This window comes from Myiozetetes cayanensis, unplaced genomic scaffold, assembly GCF_022539395.1.
Source record: "Myiozetetes cayanensis isolate MyiCay16 unplaced genomic scaffold, myiCay2020 scf6-25, whole genome shotgun sequence".
In the NCBI taxonomy this organism is placed as follows: domain Eukaryota; kingdom Metazoa; phylum Chordata; class Aves; order Passeriformes; family Tyrannidae; genus Myiozetetes; species Myiozetetes cayanensis.
Window position 1 is genome coordinate 20,709,636 of NW_026087853.1, and position 19,752 is coordinate 20,729,387.

Below are 19,752 nucleotides of genomic sequence, written 5' to 3' on the forward strand. Positions count from 1 at the left end.
TAAATAGGGACTATTGCCCAGGCTACAAACTTTGGCCAAACAGGTCTTGGCAGGCTTCAGAGAGGGTGGTGAAAATGCAGCTTTAAGCCATCCTTGCATCATCTTGGGGCTGGTCTCCCTGCCAGTGTGTTCCCTTGTGTAAACTGTAACACCAGCAGAGCTACTGAATTTTGCACTGGCTACCACTGGACCCAAGAAACTAGTCTGATAACTAGAGATCCATGAGAACTAGGCTCGGCTCAGCCATTTTTAAAACTGTATGTCTTTCACAAGGACTCAGGAAAGGAAGAGCCATTGCAGTCCTTGCAGCGGCTGCTCACCAGCTGAGGCTTTGTCGTATCTGCACTGGCTGATGCGCAAATAGCTGGCTGAGCTGCCTTGCAGACTCCACTGCACTGATAATGTGGCAAAAAACCAGCTTTCAGTGTCTGAAGGATCTGGCCCGTATGTCTGCGTGTGCATATGCAGATGTGTGTGATGTCAGTAAATGTCCCCCACTCCCTGCAAAGGTCACTCTGACTGAAATTTTTCATTTGCTTCAGAATAAAGCAACCTCGAGAATGTAATGAAGGAAATGAGGTCTGAAATTTGTTTCCTAACATCCATGAATTGCAGCACTGAGCTAAGGGGAAAGCATTCAAATCCCTCTCTGCCCTCTTGGATAGGAATCTGTTTGTAGCTCCATAATAATCAGCAGACACCAGTGTCTGCTACAACTGAATATTTTTGGTATCTAATTGGCACTTAGATACCAATGTGATAGGAGCTTTAGAAATAGCTAAAGCAGATAAGTATTGCTTCTTTTCCTGTGTGTATGTCTGTATCGTCTGTGTGAAGCTGTGTATTAATGTGAAAAATTCCCTGTTGATTTTAATGGGATGCATCTCTCTGCAGAAAATTTGATTCATTCAAAGCTGCAGTAATGTATAGAAGGGATAATTTTTTTCCTTGTGCTGTGAACATCTAGAACAAATTCCTGAAGTATTATTTGTGCAGAAACTGTGAATGCTCCCAGCTTGCAAATTAAGTCAAACCCTTGTTAATGTTTACAGTAAAACAGCTGTTCTCAGCATCTTTCCCTGAGCCTCAGCTACTTTAGCTCTACCATACTCAGCCTTACATCATAGCAGCTGCAATAATAAGAGGCTGAAAGAGGTCAGAAGCAGCCAGTCCTGCTAAACCACACCTTTGTTTAAAAGAGATTCTGGATTGTAAAATATCTCAATTGCTAAATATTTCAGCCTGACTGGACTCCAAGCCCGGGTAAGATCTTCAAAGACCTGGCTCACCAAAAGCACATAGGCACTGTGAGCACAGAGTAAAGCAGAACACAGGCTCTTTATACATTTTCCTGGGAAAGTTTCTATAGATCCAGACTGGGAAATGTTCCAAGGCTTCACAGAACTAAAGATAACAGTAATAAAAAAATGGACTAGAGCACACTGACTTTTAAAAAGAAATAGCTGAGCCTATTAGAGTTGCATGGCAAAGCCTTGATAATTTGTGCAACAAGACTTTGCTAATTTTCACAAATAAAAGTAAGATCACTACAGATTACTAAATTTTAAGAATTAGCAGGTATGTAAACAAACAACATTCTAAGAAAAGAAAAAAGCATCCGCATGTAGGTTGTTTTAAAGACTATAATTTCTTTGTAAATATTTATGATTGCTCAAACAAAGATGCTACTGGATATGTTTTGTAAAAATAATTAGGTGTTAGCAGAATGTAAAATAGACCATTGCCTTTCTCAGTCTTATTTTCAGAAGAGAGAGGCAATAATTTTTCTGCTAATTATAATATGGTCTATTGAGTTTCTGCAGTGTCTACATTGTAAAAATACACAAATAAATAGGAGTTTCAAGTAAATTTAAGAATATTTTAACATTAGATGTCCTACACATGATTTAATGAAATATTTTCTTCTGCTGAGTAGCAGTGGGAGATATGTGGGTTTTAGCACATAAGAGAAAATGTGTTTATTGCTGCTTTATTACCCTACATAGGTTGGATAAAATATGTTATTTTTATTTTACTGAAAACGGAAATTTGAAAATCAAAGTCAGAAGAAAATACGATTTGTACAGTTGAAAAAAAATCCAAATAAATTTATAGGTAGAAGGGGTTATTTTAGTAGCATTTTCACAGTTAAAATCAAGTGTGAACATTGCAGTCACATGTCAAATACTACCTGTGACACCAACAGCAACCTTTGCTAATCTTGCGATTCACAGGGCAATGTCACAGACTGTCAGATGATGTCACCGATGTCCTAGATTATGGACTGTCACAGCTGGAATGCTTACTGAGCTTAGCAGATTCCACAGCATGTTGCCATCAAAAGGACTTAGTGAGAAATCTCAAATGTGCTTTCCAGTATGAGAAAGAAGAAGTAAGCAAAACAGGCCACACAGAAGAATTTGCAGATTTCATTGATACAGGTACTATTAGTTGATACAGATACTTTTAATCCAGGGGGATTAGAGATTTCATTGATACATTGGAAAGACAGTGTATAGAGGGAAACTACTGGGTCTACATTGTAATAAATTGGACTGTAGTTTCAGTTACAACTTATAATGGTGGTGAATTACTTGCCTTGAAACAATTGTTTGAGACCCTCATGATTTCAGAGTGTAGTTGTATGAGGCATTGACCAGCACAGTAAAATACATACCTTTTCTTGAAGAGCATAGATGCTAAATGTACAAGGACTAGGCAGAAGTAATGAGATATAATACTTAAGCAAATTATTTAAATAAACCATAGATACGTATGGTATCTCCATGCTTTTATCACAGAATCATGTAGTGCCTGGGGAAGAACCACTGCCCTCAAAAAAGCAAGTTTATGTACCTTCATACATATATATTATGTATACATCTATAATATGTATATATATATTTTTGTATACATAATCTAACACTGAATGCTTTTAAAATATGCACATATCAATGACATAAACCTTTTGCAACTATGCACTGGAGCTAAATACTACTTAGCTGTGTGCATTTTTCTTTGAGTTTCACTGGTTCATTCAAAGCATGATCAGTTTGTTTCTTCTGGCATAAGTTGTCACCTGAACCCCTGAATAAAAATATTGTTTCTATTCTGTCATATAGAGAGAATATATTCTAGCTCTTTCGCTCTAGGTACAAATGTGTCTGTCACATTTGAAAAGGCAACAGTTAAATACATGTTTCTGCTGTCAGGAATGCAGCAGTTAAACCCTAAATAATATCTATAGGATTAAGATCCAAGTACTTTACAAGAAATCTATATGCAGTTATCTTTCCACACTTCCTCTCTATCCCCTGTCATAGACTATGGAAGATAATATAAGAAGAGCTCTAGTATATATGCTTATCTCATTACCTCCATTTTCAAGTAAGTGGAGCAAACAGTTTCACCTTTGTAGATTTGTGGTAAAATAGCACACATTCCTCTATGCTAAAGGAATGAAAAAAGCAGGACTAAGCCCAGAATAAGGGCAGAAAGGGAGAGACAGGAGGGTTTTTTAAGAGAGTTTTCTGAATAATCAGGAAATCCAGACAAACAGAATGTGTAGAGAGCAAGCCAGAATTATCAAATTACCATGACAACCATAGGGAAGAACCCAGAGAGAATCAGGTAAAGAAATTACAGTAGAATTACAGTTAACTTCACTCTATTCTTAATTTAAAAAAATAGTAACAATCCCAAGCAATCAGGAAAAAATATTTCCTTGACCTAGTTCATTAGGGTGCAAAGGCTTGTCAAATGCAGCCTTGTTTGTAATTTTGAAATTACTTTGCAAATATATAGAGAGCTTTTATCTCGATCTGCATATGCAGATTGTTTTAACCAGCAGGAGTTGATGTCAGATACAAAACTCAGTATCACAGATGCTTTTAGTTGTTTGAAAACATAAACTAAAAGAGAATTCAGAAAAGGTAAAAGGGGTGTGTATTTCTGTGTTACTTCTTAAACATTCTCCCTTGTATGTTTTTCAAATGACTACTTTCTTCATTCAAACCTTTGATTAACCCATTCACAACCAAAAAGCTTTAAAACAATACAGTAAAAAAAATACAGGAAATCAAAGTGAAGAGAAACTAAAATAAGTAAGACTGGTGGTGTTTATTTTAAAAAGCTACAGGTTAACCATCAAGTGGTTAACTGGATTAATTGTTGAATTCAGTTTGAAATTCTGTTTATTCACTTTTAATGTTTCATTTCATATAATACCATTCACATATATTGGAAAGATGCAAGTATACAATTCTGAAAGGCAGAGACCCATGTTTAGAGAAGGAAGGGAGAATTTGTTCATGTGGGGGGTGGTTGATTTTTTTCCTGGTTTTGAACAAAGCTCTCAGACTGCTAACACTCAAGTACATAAATAAAATTCCCCCAATACTTTATCTTTCCTGTTTTATGCCACTGTCTGAATGCTTATTGCATTTTATATGTGCCTGTAAACATAGATACATGTCCATATCGATCTTTTTAAATCGTCTCCTGAAGTTTGCTGCATGGTCAGGGAGAGCAGTGATGCACTCCATTGTTCCCCACTATGATGTCATGCTCTGACTTTGCCTTGGTTAAACAGACTTCAGTTTACTGGACTGCAGCAAAATGTCTTTAGGGAATGCAAATTTATTGCTGTAGCAGTGTTGGAAAGAAATAACATGTAAAAAAAAAAAAAGATGATATAGGGAAAATGGTATAAATTCTGGCTAAAATATTGGCTGCCTATATTTTTTTCTACACCTCTGCAGAAGTGGATGTGCACACTCATTTATACACACACTCAAACTGTGCATAGCTCAAGTGTTTATTTTAATCTTGGGAACTAGGACAAGCTGAGATTCACTCTCAGGACTGGCATCGTCGCTAAGGTCGCTCTTAAACATGCAGTCTTACATCACACTGTTCTCTTTACTCACATTAACCACACACAGAGTCCACAAAACGGGTCTAATCCTGCTAGCTGTCCAGTGATGTTAATGATAGCTAAAGGCATTGGGCATGTTACAAGATCCAGTGGTAAATTAATTCATTTTCACCAGCATCTGAAAACTGTATGTGGGCACAGTGAAGGGAAGAAAGGGGCTGGCCTTTTAATTATGTTGGGAGATCCTGAGCTGGAAGAGAAATCTGAAGGGACTGAGTGGGGAGAAGGAGGTCTTTCCTTCTCCCTCCCTCCCTCCCTCCCTCCTGGCCTTCAAAAAACCCCAACCCTGGGGCCAGTCCTTTCCAAATAGGCACAGTTGGCAGGTATGTGTTAATCTTGTTCCCAGCACTTTGGAGGAGCCACCAACAGATGCTCACCCTGTCCTTTCAAACCAGTGCTTCCTGTCCTTCAAGAGTTAACCTTCTCTAGAACATTTATTTCACCATCTCAGGGAAGGAAAAAAAAAAAAGAAAAAAAAAACCCAAACCCTGCAGAGCTGAGAGGCTGCAGATCACAAGGCCATTCTGATAGCCTCCTGTCCCCATGGCAACAGCAACGGCATTTATCAGTTCCTTATGAGAGCAGGCACAGCAAATCTGCATTGCACATGGCAGCCTTCCAGCCTTTCAAATGAAAGAGCACTTTGAACTGCTGCCAAGTGTGGAAGGAGCAGAGCTGTCAGGACTGCTTAATGCTGGCAGTTTGTACTTGGGAGCCTTTCAGTTCCCAGAATCCTTCAGCCGTGGCAGCCTGCCAAGTACTTAGCGGAAGCTAAAAACTAACCCCCAGACCATTCACTGCAGTGCACTCAAAATTTTCCACATGTACCATGTCACAAGTGCAGACTGTACAATGAAAGCAAACGCCTTCTGCTTGGGATTCTAATTTTATTAATAATCTAGGGAAAAGCAATCAGAGATTAGCTGGCTGACAGCACTACAGTATAGCCACTGTTTATAACTCAGGGTGTGTACGTCAAATGTCTGTTTCATCCCTTAGAAATAGAATCAGCTTGGACAACAAGGGCTGCACAGCCCTAAATCTACATGCAGTACCTGAGTGTGGGGAGATTAGTGTTAGCAGAAGGGAGAGTGTGGCTGTTTACAGTGGAGTATTTTTTAGCAATAGTTACCAAATGCACAGCAGTGAGACGTGAAATAGAAAACTAAGAATATTTTTTGTCCTTACCCTCTGCATTTTGCTGACATTGTGAGAATCTCGGAAACTGGCTGATGAATGTAGCAGAGATACATGGCTCTTGGTGGGTTTTCTTTCAATGGAGAGTTTTCATGTGAACTTTTTATTGTTTTGCATTACCCAAAGCACAAGGGCTTCTATTGGCAGAGAAAACAAATTGGCACAGTTCTGCCTCTTTTTTTTTTTTTTTTTTTAATCTGCACTGAGATCAAGGGCAAGGGCTTCATTTTCCAGCACTAGTCATAAGCCTTTAGCACAAATAGAATGAAAATTGTCTGTCGCTCAGGCAGTTGGACAGAGTTCAGGAAAACTATGTCTGGCACTAATTCCAAAGGGAAGGTTTGGTTCAATCCAGCACCATTAATTTCAGTAAACTGTTTTCACTATTCTATATTCCACTGTTCAAGAGCTATTTATTATCTTCTACTAAATAATGTCTTTTGGAAAAAAGAGTAATGAAAAATACCTGATACTACTTGCATACATATGTATACTCTCACATGTATGTATACATTGATATGGTATATATGAATGTACTCCCATTTTTTTACTTCTCTGTTTTTCTGAACAATTGCTTCTTACCTTGCCTTCCCATTACAAAAAAACATTTATAATGCCAAATATAAAATAGCAAAAATAGCCCAGAAGGTGAAAAAGAGAGAGAGAGATGAAAAAAACCCTGGAGCAAAGACAATCTCCACAAAATTGCGAGTTTCTCCACAAAACAAGGAAATCTAGTGCCTCTTTTTCAGCTTGCAGCTATCTTTGGCTGCTGCTTGAAGATTTGACTTAATTCACCCAGGCAGTAGCGTCTAAAAGTAATACACCAAGACAGACAATTTTGGCACTTAGCCTCCCTTAAGAATTTTACCAACAGTCTTTCTAAAGAAAGTAAATGATCTTTTTTTTTCCTTTTGGTTTCTCCCCATAGCTCATCTTGATATGTGCTAATAAAAGAAACTGCTCCCCCTCTCACCATTATCCTCTGTCCATATCATCCTTCTTTCAATAACAATGTTAATCAGCATTTATAACATGGCTTTGGAGAAAAAGTGCTTTTGGTCTTTTCATATGGCCTAGTTACAGAGGTAAAGGAGGTTATACCATGTGAAATAACTTAAGATAGTGTCAGGGGTTTTTCCTCTTTCTTTCTCTTTTCTTTCTTTCTTCCTCTCTTTCTTCTTTCCTCTTTTCTTTTCTTTTCTTTTCTTTTCTTTTCTTTTCTTTTCTTTTCTTTTCTTTTCTTTTCTTTTCTTTTCTTTTCTTTTCTTTTCTTTTCTTTTTCTTTTCTTTTCTTTTCTTTTTTTTCTCTTTTCTTTTCTTTTCTTTTCTTTTCTTTTCTTTTCTTTTCTTTTCTTTTCTTTTCTTTTCTTTTCTTTTCTTTTCTTTTCTTTTTTCTTTTCTTTTCTTTTCTTCCCTTTTCCTACCCTCTCTCATATTTTGGAAAACACAGCAAAGTTTTGTTCAGTTCTCAAGTGTTATTAATCACTGGTGGAGGCCAAAAGCAGGGATATTTTTCTTGGCAGCACGTTTTGATAAACAATCTGTGTATGGGGTGAAGGGAGGGAGGAGCCTGTCTTGCTGGTAACTAAGCTAATGTTTGGCAGATTCTTAACTGTCACAAAAGTGCAAGTGGCTCTCAGTGGGAATAGCCTTAAAAAATGTACCAATTCAGTTGATTCATTGTTGTTGATTGTTTACTATGTCCAAAGGATGTAAGATGAAAACAGGCCAGGCATAAAGTAAAAATAACAACAGTGGAAGACCAAGCCTCTAAATATCCCAGCCTAAAACATGCTGCCCAGCCTCTAGTCCTCTGTGGAGTGATCAGAATTAATTATAGGTGTCTTATTTTGCACTGTCAGATTTGGCAAAGGTTAATGTACAGAAATCTAGGCTCCCAGGCAGGTTTTCAAACCTCAAAGACAGCTGTAGGAAAATCAGTGTGGTGCGGGTCTCAAAGAGGGACCACTCACCACTTTCTAGGGCAGAAGCAAGAGGCTGGTGTTGCAGGGGGACAGCAGACGTGCCCTCAGCTCCACGTTCCAGCACCAGTGTGGAAATGGGACCATTAAAAGCAGAGGAAATGATAGGCAACATCCATTAAGAAATGTGTCTGCAAAGGATGGAAGGAAGGAAAAGAGTCCTAGGTGGGAAAGCAATAAGCTATGTATGTCAGCAAGGCTCACTACCTGAAGAATGGTAGGAAAAAACCAGAATTATAATGAGATGAGAACTGAAACGATAAACAGAAACACGTAATTACACTCCTATTCTTTGTAACTGAGTGTTTTGACACTTCCTGGCAGCTCCTAGTAGAAGACAATGTTGTTTAACTTTTAATTTGACAAAATTATGCAACTTCTTCCTGAAGTGTTTGTGTTTTGATTTGCTGAACACACTCGCTTTACCATGGAGGGCTCTGTTCACTGCTAATCTCTGCATTGTTTTGAAGCCAGTCATTTGATTGTGATGGATTTTATTTTATTTGCTATCCTGAGGTAAATCCATGTAAATCACACTCTCAAGAGTGTGCTTCCCTTCTCGTTCAATTTTTTTCCAGCTGTAGCCACTGTTTTGACCAGTAACGAAAGAGCAATTTCTGTAGGTGAGTGCCTACAGAAGAACCAACTACTGCGACTGCTGCAGTGATCAGTGCCAAAACTTTGTAAAGTGAGCAGGAAAGAGTTAAATGTAGTCCCAGGCTGTGAGCATTTAGAGTCAGACCAGACCATTCATTCCCAAGCTGCTGAGATCATAGGCTCCTAATTATTACTGCTGGTAAATTTTGGGGCTGTCCTATATTCTGCATAATTAACACTGGACTGCTGATCAATAATCCACAGTACTCCTCACTCATCCAGATCAACGGTAACCCCCATGTTTTGGGACCTCACGGCTGGGAATGGCACGGAGTAGAGCCTGGGGTGCAGCCAGGCACCTGGGTTTTGTCACTTTGTCCTTCATGGTGTGTTGCACCCTCTGCTTCCTGTACCTGCTGGTGGCACTGGGAAAGGTGCTGGCTGGCTCCTACATGCTGTGTAATGTATGTTCATTTTGATGCCTTCATTTAAATCAAAGCTTCACCTGCTGTTTTAATATTACACAGACTTGTATGTGCATGTGCGTACTTCCAAATAAAGACAGTAGTAGGAATAAAGGGAAAGGGATTATCGGATGGCAATATTTATCCTAGGACTGCAAGGAAGAAGTTAGTAGATTTAACTTCTGATGGTGAAAATTATATTCCTTGTCCCTTGGGACTGCTGGCAGGTTATAAACTTCGGGTAATCTCCCCAGAATCCCTAATGCTGCATCCACAGTGCTGACTTGCGTTCCTGCACAAAAAGCAGTGGCTGGGTAGCAATTGTTCACGGCTGCAGCTCCATGCCTCCTTGCGCTCCCCTCCACCTCATTAAACAAGCTACTGTTTGGGGGGTTCTTGCACTATTTTTTGTTTGCTCGCTTCTTTCTTTCAGTTAGCCAGATTAGACACCTGAATGGCTTCATTGTTTGGGCTTCCTCTTTGCCTCCTCCAAACGTAATATTAATTCCTGGATTATTTCAGAGCTAAATAAACACCAGACGTGTTTAGTATAAATCCATCAAGAGCGATCTGGATCACTCCTGCCCTGCCACTCGCATGGCAAAGAGGAAAGGCAGAAGGTGAGCAGGAAAGCATGCTGCTACCCTTGCAGGGACAATGCTGCCATAGATGGGAGCTTTGTTACATTGCCACTGTTCAATCTATTTTTCCTTACCAGAATAGATTGATACTGACAACTCGTTCCCTGTGAAGGTGCCACGACGTGGCATTTATTTGCATTTACATTGCAGTTCTCTTCATCAATCAGCTTTGCAGAGATCACTGCTGCTGCTGGCCATATTGTTGCTATGCTGACACTTCATCCTTAAGTGCCGCTTGCGTAATGGTACAGTACATGCCCATGACCAAAGTTTAAATCAAAGTTTAATCATTACGGAAAGACAAACATATTTCCGCGACTGTGTATCCTGCAAGTAAGAGTAAAAGCAGTTTGGTTGGGTCACAGATGTTAATCTCTCCTCTTTTTCTATTCAGAAACTATAAAGGGAGTTGACAGCACCTGTAAATGGTTTTCTGAGGCTAGATTATATCTAAGGTGATTATTATTTACACCCACTATAAAGACTGCTCTTGTGAGCCAAGAAGTCTGTTCCTGTGAGGTGAGTGTTACCAAAAAAGGGCTTTCTTGCAGGAGGATTCAATGGAGCGAGAAGACAGGGTGAGGGGCGTTTCAAGCTCACACGGATTGCCTTGTCATGTCTTGGGTTTGTATAACCCGGGGACTGAAACAGTTGGAATATGCTGCAGTTCTGCATTCCCAGACACATGGGACGAAGGGAGAGCTTCAGCTCTGTCAACCCGAGGTTTTTAAGCAGGGGCTGACCTTTTCCTGCAGCCCAGTTCTGCTCCTCACATGAAGATCAATATGGGACAGTAAAGGGATAGGAAAGGAGTTGACCTGCCAGTATGAATCAGAGGGACCACATGCTTGTTTAGTCAAGTAAGGACATATTAACATAGAAATCCTGCAGCCATTACTAAATCATTGTGGCTGGAAGCAAAGACTTTTACTTTGACCAGCTTTCATGTGCCATACTTCTGTGAAGCCTCTATAATGTCCACAGTTTAGGTGTGAAATTTCTAAGTGTGAAATCCACTCTCCTTTAGCGCACTTCTTCAGCCAATCTGCGTATAGGAGACTCAAATAATTCAAAGACTTTTCTATCTCTGTGTCACTGCTTCTGTAAGCTTCCCCTGAAAAAGAGTAATTTTGTCAGAACTGATTCTCTAACTGTATTATCTGGTCCAACCATTTCTGTAACTTCAGCGTGTGCATTTCATTAAGCCTTCCCTGTAAACTAATTCCACTCATATACATATCAAATTCGTTTGCCAGCTTTACAGATTATAGCCAGACACATATAAAATGTTTTAGATAACTAAAAGTGGAAATGAGATGTACTGGCGATACGAACCGAAATATTTAAAGCAACCTTTTTTTACTGTGTGAGTTCTGAAACGTTATTAACCGAATAGAAAGTATCTTTCCTGCTCGGTGCTGCATGGCTGCTGGGCGTGCGTATGTAAGGGAGCCGTGGCACCGCGCCATAGAAACCCCGAGTCCCTTTAAAGCACACAGGGAAACCTGTAATGGACGGGGTTTTCGGCGTTTCTAGCAACAAAGGAATCAGGAAGAGGTACTGAAAGAAAGAAACCCATGCAACACAGCCCAGCTGGGAGAGGCTCGGCGCTCCCCCGCCCCTCCGCGGGCACCGTGCGCCGGCTGCGCGCCGCGGACGCGGTGCCGGTGACCGCCCGCCCCGCAGCGCGCCGGGTCCCGGCCGAACCGCGTCCCCGCAGTGAGAGTTTATTATTCTTTGGACGCGAGCAGTGATGCCGATGTTTGCAAAAACAGCCGCCGACTGCAGCGAGAGCAAAAGCGGGCTGTGCAGAGCCCCTCCTGGTCACCGTGGGCACCGGCGTGGCCGCGGGGCCGGGCGGGGACCGAGCAACTTCGCGGGCGGGAGAAGGCAGGCTTCGGGGTTTTTTATTTTGTTTTCCTCCCAGTGAAATGAAATCTCGGCTTATTTGCATGAGTCGAAGTTGTTTTGAGTGATTTGCCTGTTAACAGCGTTATGCAAATGTTGACTAGATATTTAAAGGGGGAAATAGAAGGAAAAAAAAAAAGCCGTGTATTCTCAGAGCGCCGGGGAAATCCTATGTCCCTTTGCATTAGCGAGATGAGATCACAGCAATTACTCACCTGCCTGGCCTCTCCTACACCCTTGAGCAACGCACAGCACTAGCTTTCCCAGCCCAACCTTAAACACTTGGCAAATATGGCTGATTTAAACAAATCAAAAGTGGAAGAGCTTCTGATGCAGTCACGGGCTTACAAAAACTGTGTCATTCTGTCACCGGGATCACTGAAAGAGAAACACGAAATCGGATATTAAGGCGGGATCCCCCCATTTGCCTCAGCAGCCGGAGCGCACGGGAATCCCACCGACAGCCGCGGTGGCAGGACGCCGCGCAGCCGCCACGGAAGCAAAGCGGGGCGATTCGCGGGTTTACAAAATCCCGAAAGCGAGGCATCTGAACTTAGAAAGCGCAGTCTAGGCGGGGGGGAGTGGTGGGGAGGAAAAAAAAAAACCCCAACAAAAAATCCACCCCCCCATTCCCCCCCCCAACCCCGCACCACCACTGTGCATGCGCGCCCTGGCCGCGGTGGCGCGGCGGGGGGCCGGCGGCGCGGCCGGGAGGAGGGTGAGGGCGCGATCTGGCGTTCAAGTTTCCAAACATAGCCGGCAGCGCGGGCTGCCCGCGCCCCGCCGCGCTCCAGCTGCGGCCACGCCGGGGAGGGGAGCGGGCAGCGCGCCCCGCATGCGCGCCCCGCGCAACAAGTGGGCTCGGCGCCGGCGTGGGGGGAGGGGAGCGGGGCGCGGGCGCTCGGCGGTGACGCGGGGCCCCGCCCGGGTGCAGCCGAGCCAGGAGCGCGGAGAGGAGAGGGAGGGGCGGTGCGGCGCGGCGCGGGGGGAGCGCGGCGCGGCGGAGGGGGCGCGCAGCCACACGCGGCGGCGCGCAGCACCCCGCGCTCGGACTGCGAGCAGCGGCGAGGATGTGAGTGAGGAGCAGGCGGCGCCGCTCACCACGCTGCTGCCGCCGCCGCTGCTGCCCCCGGGCTGCTACAGCTCCGGCGGCGCTCGGGGAAGCCGCCGCTGCCGGAACCGGACAGCTCCGTGCGGGTGCCCCTTTTTCGCTCGCGGCGGCGGATCGGCGCGTACCGAACTGCGAGCTCACGAGGCAGCCGTGGCGGGTGGAAGGTGACCCCCCCATCTTCCTCCGTGCACCTCCGCCTCCTCCCGGAGGAGGAGCAGCAGCAAGCGGAGAGCTAGAGAGCGCAGGGAAAGAGAAACGGCTAGAAGGCGACCCCCACCCAGCCCCCCGGAGGAGCAGTGGAATCGGTTCCCACCCCACCGGGGCAGCAGCGGCAGGACCAGGTAGAAGAAGCCGTCTCTGGCAGCAGGAGCGACTTAAAAGCAGGCGATCCCCCTGCTGAAAGGGGCAACAGGATCAGGTACGGAGAGCCACCCCTTCTGCAGCCCGGGGGGGGAAGACTGAACCAGCCCCTACACCGGCGGCAGCGACAGCAGCTCCCCGGCCAGCAGCACCATGTCCGCCGCGCAGGTGTCCTCGTCGCGGAGACAGTCATGTTACCTGTGCGACCTGCCCCGCATGCCCTGGGCCATGATCTGGGACTTCACGGAGCCCGTCTGCCGGGGCTGCGTTAATTACGAGGGCGCCGACCGCATCGAGTTCGTGATCGAGACGGCCCGGCAGCTGAAGCGGGCGCACGGCTGCTTTCAGGACGGCCGCTCTCCGGGCCCCCCGCCGCCGGTCGGCGTCAAGGCAGTGACGCTCTCCGCCAAAGAAGCGGCGGCGGCAGCGGCGGCCCAGCAGCAGCTCAACCATGTGGATGCCACCTCGAAGGCAGCCTCGGCGGGGCTGACCCAGTCCAGCATGGACCGCTACGGGCTCAGCGCCGCCGCGGCGGAGCAGCGCAGCCGCTTTGAGTACCCACCGCCGCCGGGCAGCCTGGGCAGCAGCCACGGCGCCCGCCTGCCCAACGGGCTGGGGGGGCCCAATGGCTTCCCCAAGGCGCCTGAGGACGGGCCGCCGGAGCTGAACCGGCAGAGCCCCAACTCCTCCTCCTCCTCCTCTTCCTCCTCCCGCCGCGGGGCGCACGGGGGGCTGGTGTCCGGCCTGCCCCCGGGGGCCACCGGCGCCCAGATGAACGTGCCCCCCAACCTGCTGCCACAAACCCTGCTGAACGGACCCGCCGCCTCCGGCGTGGCGCTGCCCCCGCCGCACGGGGGCCTGAGCGGCCGCGGCGGCGGGGGTCCCCCGGCTTCCTCCGCCTCCTCACAAGGGGGCACCTGCGGCGGCGGCGCCGGGGGAGGCGGCGGCTCGTCCTCCGAGGCCTGCGGCAAGCGGCCGGGCTCGGTGTCCAGCAGCGACCAAGAGCGGGAGCTGAAGGAGAAGCAGCGCAACGCGGAGGCGCTGGCCGAGCTCAGCGAGAGCTTGCGGAACCGGGCCGAGGAGTGGGCCAGCAAGCCCAAGATCGTGCGGGACACGCTGCTCACTCTGGCCGGCTGCACCCCTTACGAGGTGCGATTCAAGAAGGATCACGCCCTGTTGGGTCGCGTCTTTGCCTTCGACGCCGTCTCCAAGCCGGGCATGGACTATGAGTTGAAGCTCTTCATCGAGTATCCTAGCGGCTCCGGCACCGTCTTCTCCAGCGCCTCCGGGGTGGCCAAGCAGATGTACCAGGACTGCATGAAGGACTTCGGCCGCGGCCTCTCCTCGGGCTTCAAGTACTTGGAGTACGAGAAGAAGCACGGCTCCGGCGACTGGCGTCTGTTGGGAGACCTGCTGCCCGAGTCGGTGCGCTTCTTCAAGGAGCTGGTGGGCGCCGACATGCTGCCGCAGCCCTACCTGGATGCCAGCTGCCCAATGCTGCCTACGGCGCTGGTGAGTCTCCCGCGGCCGGGGGCCGGGGCCGGCGGGGCGCAGGGCACGGCCGCCGCCTCTAGGGGACCTGGTGGCGGCGGCGGCGGCGGCGGCGGGGCAATGCGCAAGAGGAAAGCCTCTCCCGAGCCCTCGGACTCGGCCGAGGGGGCTCTGAAGCTCAGCGACGAGCAGCAGCGGCAGCAGTGGATGGCCAGCCAGAGCGAAGCGCTCAAGCTCACCATGTCGGCCGGGGGCTTCGGGGCGGTGCACGGCGGAGGCCCCCCGCCGCCACCGCCGCCGCCCCTCGGGCCTCACTCCAACCGGACCACGCCGCCCGAGTCCGCCCCCCAGAACGGACAGTCCCCCATGGCCGCGCTCATGTCGGTGGCCGACACGCTGGGCAATGCCCACTCGCCCAAGGACGGCAGCTCAGTGCACTCCACCACGTCCACCCGCAGGAACAGCAGCAGCCCCGTGTCGCCGGCCTCGGTGCCGGGCCAGCGCCGCCTGGCCTCCCGCAACGGGGACATGAACCTGCAAGTGGCCCCTCCTCCCCCCAGTGCCCACCCCGCCATGGACCAAGTGCACCCCCAAAACATTCCGGACTCCCCCATGGCCAACAGCGGGCCCCTGTGCTGCACCATTTGCCACGAACGCTTGGAGGACACCCACTTTGTTCAGTGCCCCTCTGTGCCCAGCCACAAGTTCTGCTTCCCTTGTTCCAGAGAGAGCATCAAGGCCCAAGGGGCAACTGGCGAAGTCTACTGCCCCAGCGGAGAGAAATGCCCCCTAGTCGGTTCAAATGTGCCTTGGGCATTTATGCAGGGCGAGATCGCAACCATTTTAGCTGGGGACGTTAAAGTGAAAAAGGAGAGAGACCCTTGAGTAGGAAATCCAATCCCTTCAGACTCCTGAAGATGTAGAATTGTGAATATAACAAACTGCAAAAGTTAGTCTTATGTATAGACATTATTTTCGTCGTATGTTTCTATATTTTGAAACAAAGGTATGTACTCTTCTTCATTTGAAGGATAGAGCTGGTTTTTGTTAAACAGAATATAATATTGTTTGGTTACTACATAATACCTGTTCTCATTTCTTTGGCAGTGTGTTGGCTAGGTACAAAGTTAATAGCCCTTAGCGATTACCTGCTGCTGGTGTGTATTTTTGTAAATGTATGCACTTCTCTGAAAGAAGAAGAAAAATACAAAAAAAAAGACAAAAAAAATTTTTTTTGCCAAGGCCAGTGTTGATGCCTAAAAAATTGCTACAAAAATGGTGACAGCTTATGTTTTACAAGCCCTGAGTGTTAGTCTTTCACTTTATTTTTTTTCGTTTTTGTTTTTTTTTGTTTGTTTGTTTGCAAAACGGTGGGGTGGCTCTGGGGGGAGGGTGTTTTTTGTTTCAAGTTTGTAAGGAAAATGTTTCAGTTTGTTTCTATTGATCTGAACGTTTTTAATCTTCATGTGTTTTTTGTTTTTGCTTTTATTGATGCACGGATGCTTTTGAACAGTAGAGCAAAATGCTGTACATGAAAAACATGCTCTGTTTGTCCTTTATACATTTCTGTAGTTAACAGAACACTGTAATGTGCCTTGGAGCTTAGTAAATTGTAATAAATTCAATTGATATTAATACTTCCCGAGTAGTAAGTTTTATTTTTCTCAGAGCTTAGGCAGCATGCGCAAGCCATGTTGCCTTTTTAAAGGTCTCCGTTATACCAAGAGCCTGCAGTTCGTGGTGATAATTGTGGCACTTGTACGCATATTTTCACTTATATGTAGTAAGATGATGATGGTGTTATCAAACTTATCTAAATCTTGGCACTGTGCCTATTTACATTTCACCTTTAATGTTGCAGTAACGGTTGCTGACTAAGCATTTTCTATTTACTGTTTCTGCATCTCATTTCCTCCTCCCTTCTCCTCCCCCCCCCCACCAGCTCTCCAGCTGCAAGCTGTTTGCAATACAGGATGCATCCATTGCCTGCGCAATTTAATAAGGCTTGAGATTTGAAACGAAGCCCTCTTTCACAAAAAAGAAACCAACCCCAGCATCATGTGGTTGGTTAATAATTTTAGCTGATTTTAAGAGCTGTTGTCAAAGTTCGACATTAGCCATAAACTCTTGGTAAGACAGGACTGAAGCTGAGCACGGCACAAAAAAGGTAGCATGAAATAGCTTCTACAGTTGGTTGCTAGCCCGTTTAGGCACTGGCTTTTCATAACTTGAGTTGGTGAACAGTTCAGGGGCTGCATTGTTTTTTCAGGGGAGGAAGCTTCCTTAAAGCACTAAAGGGAAATGCTTTCTTTTGGGCAACAACTATATATGATCCTTTGTATAATTAACTATTTTATATGACATTGGCATTTTTTGGAGATAGGGGAGCAGTGTAATGCCTGTTAAGTGATCAATAGGCAAAGTAAATACACAGGCCTCAGGGTAGCTAGAAAATGCAAACAAACCTAATGTGAACTTTGTTCTTTCCAGTGAGGCAAATGGAGGAAAGAGGAAAAACCCGAAACAAAACCAGCAGCACTGCAGAAATCCTTTGCAGTTTGACCAGCAGAACATAGAGCTGTTCCAAATGGAACAGTGTCATAGGTTATGAGCTCTTAGTTTTATTGAATAATAAGGATTCCCAAAACCCCATAATTGTGTAAAGGGGAAAAAATCTGAATGGCATTTGGTATCTGCTTGGTCTTAATACATTTTTTTCATCTGTATTCCTGGTGAGAAGAACGGTAAAAGCCATGAGACTATATGCTTAGTGTGCCAGCAGGTCTTTGCTCTCTTGTATAGATACACACTTTGGCTATTTTTTGTGTGGGGGGAGGGAGTGGAGGTTTGTTATGTTTTGAGATTCACTATTTGGCATCACTATATCCGTGATTTCAGACAATTACTTTGTGTGTGTGTATATATTTTTTTTTTTCCTGCCAAGTGATATATTGGTGCTTAAAAATCTATGAACATATTGTTCTTATGTAATGGATCAGAGGAAATAATGCAGAAAAAGAATGTTTTGAGTTAATTGTTGGATACAACTTACATGTTTTTTAGGGTATAGATTTATACTGATCCTGTTTTCAGTTATTTCAAAGCATGCAGTTCCCACACAGCAGTTTATTTCTAAATCACGAGATAGGGGGACTAACACTGTGAGCTCATGGCTGGCAGAGAAAAAAAATTGTACACATGGTTGAAATTGGAGTTTAAACCTAAGGAGAAGAGAAGTAATATTCATGTGTGAATTGCAACTTGCATTAAAAGAGAAAAACTACTGGCTATTTAACAGTTATGTCACAGAAGCATGAATACCCTGATTTATATAAACAGAACCACTCCTGTAATCTTGAAATCATTCATCAGTAATTGTATTTAGAAACAAATCATTTTAGAGCATTTTTTTAATTGCAGAGCATTCTTGAAAAGCTCTTATAATTTTTTGAAACATAAGCCCACTTATGAGACTCATCAATTTGATTTTTAGCAGGCAAAGGAAAGGTAAGGGGCAGTAGACATAGTGGAAAATAAGCTTGAAGTGAATTGTAATACTGCATTTAATTAAAGTTAACCTTAGTTACAGGGCATTTGTTGTATGGAGGTTTTTTGTAACCATGTGACCTTTTCTTTGGCTCATTAAACAGCCAGTCTGGGCATATTAGCTAGCATTTCTTTGAACCCATTCCATAGGTTTTTCTCTTTCTGGAGATGTCCACAGCTGACAAACAAGTTGTTACCTTTTTTTCGAGGAGAAGGAAAAGGGAACTGCCAAGTGAGTCTCATGTACAGAGATTCAACTGATTTTTGTATTTTACAGTAATGCTCCCATCCCCCATATTTGCCAATTATTTAAGGTACAGCCCAATGTTTGCCTAAATAAATTGTGTAAGTTAATTTATTTTTCCAGGTGGTCATTTGTTGTGCTCTCATTCCTTCTTGTTATGGGGAAGTATTTAAATGGTTTATTTTCCCAAGGAGGGTTGTTGTGTTTTGGTTTTTTTCCAGTTAGATTATTCTTGACATTTCTTTTAATAGCCTTGTAGCCTATTTTCTTAGAAATGGGTTAGAACATGTGTGTCACTGGATGTTTGTTTTTTAAGCATTGGCAGCTGTGTGTGAGTTGGAGATAGAAATGTTTGTGCAGTGAAGAGATGCTATGTCCATCTGGGGGAAATACTACACAGTTCCAACAGGAGCTTGAGTTTACCAATGGTAACCGGTGTAATTTAGTACAAACGTTGTTATCTTTTCTATTTGCTTAAGAATGTTGTGCATATGAGCATGCTCTCCTCCCCAAACTAGTCAGGACTAACATTGTTTTGAAACTGCAATCTTTTCAAATAGGCTGGCTGCCAGCACAGCTTTGCAGAGCTGCAGCAGTCATTGGAAAGAGGGTTGTCTGCTTCTTTATGTGTCTTTCGAGCTGAGATTTTCTTCCCCTCAAGGGAAAGGGCTTTGTCTCCTCAGAGCTCTCAGGTTCCCAGCTTACTATGCAGTAGTTGTCTTGCAGCTTCCCTTTTCCATAGGTCTTGCCATTTTCTTTTTTTTTTTTTTTTTTAATGTATTTATAGTTTTTTTGGTATGCAGTCATTCTCCATTCATTGTAGGGTGGATTGTGTTGTGCATTACCAGCCTCTTTCTCTGCCAAAGTGACACATCCTGTAGATTTGCAGCAGAGTTCTAAACTGTCACTGTAGTGCTGAGTCTTGTAAGGCTATTCTTGAAGCAGAGCAGCTTCCCCCTTGGCATTCAGCCATCAGAATCCATTACAGCATGCATTTTCTGCCCAAAACATAGCTCTGTTCTCCTTACAACCATCCCTTGGAAGACACAGAGGGGGATAGTTATGCTCTCCTGTATAGAAATAGGCACTGTTGGTTTCATCTTCAAAGTGTCTGAAAACCACGTACCAAGCTTTTGTTGTTTCAGCCTCTGCCTTAAAACCTGTAATGCAGACTGGGAAGGAGAATGCCTCTTCTCATGGGGTGATACGAAAAGAACTGCACACAAGGTCTTTCCCCAGCTGTACATAAAAGAATTAGGTGTGTGTGCACTG

General features: G+C 45.1%; 1 protein-coding gene across 1 annotated transcript; it reads left to right on the forward strand.

Annotated features, from left to right (window-relative positions):
• The first annotated feature begins 12,772 nt into the window (after nucleotides 1-12,772).
• Nucleotides 12,773-16,327, forward strand: IRF2BPL (interferon regulatory factor 2 binding protein like). Its single transcript, XM_050336219.1, has one exon. It carries the CDS (start codon nucleotides 13,353-13,355, stop codon nucleotides 15,573-15,575), a length of 2,223 nt encoding a protein of 740 aa, XP_050192176.1. The 5' UTR covers nucleotides 12,773-13,352; the 3' UTR covers nucleotides 15,576-16,327.
• Nucleotides 16,328-19,752: the final 3,425 nt, after the last annotated feature.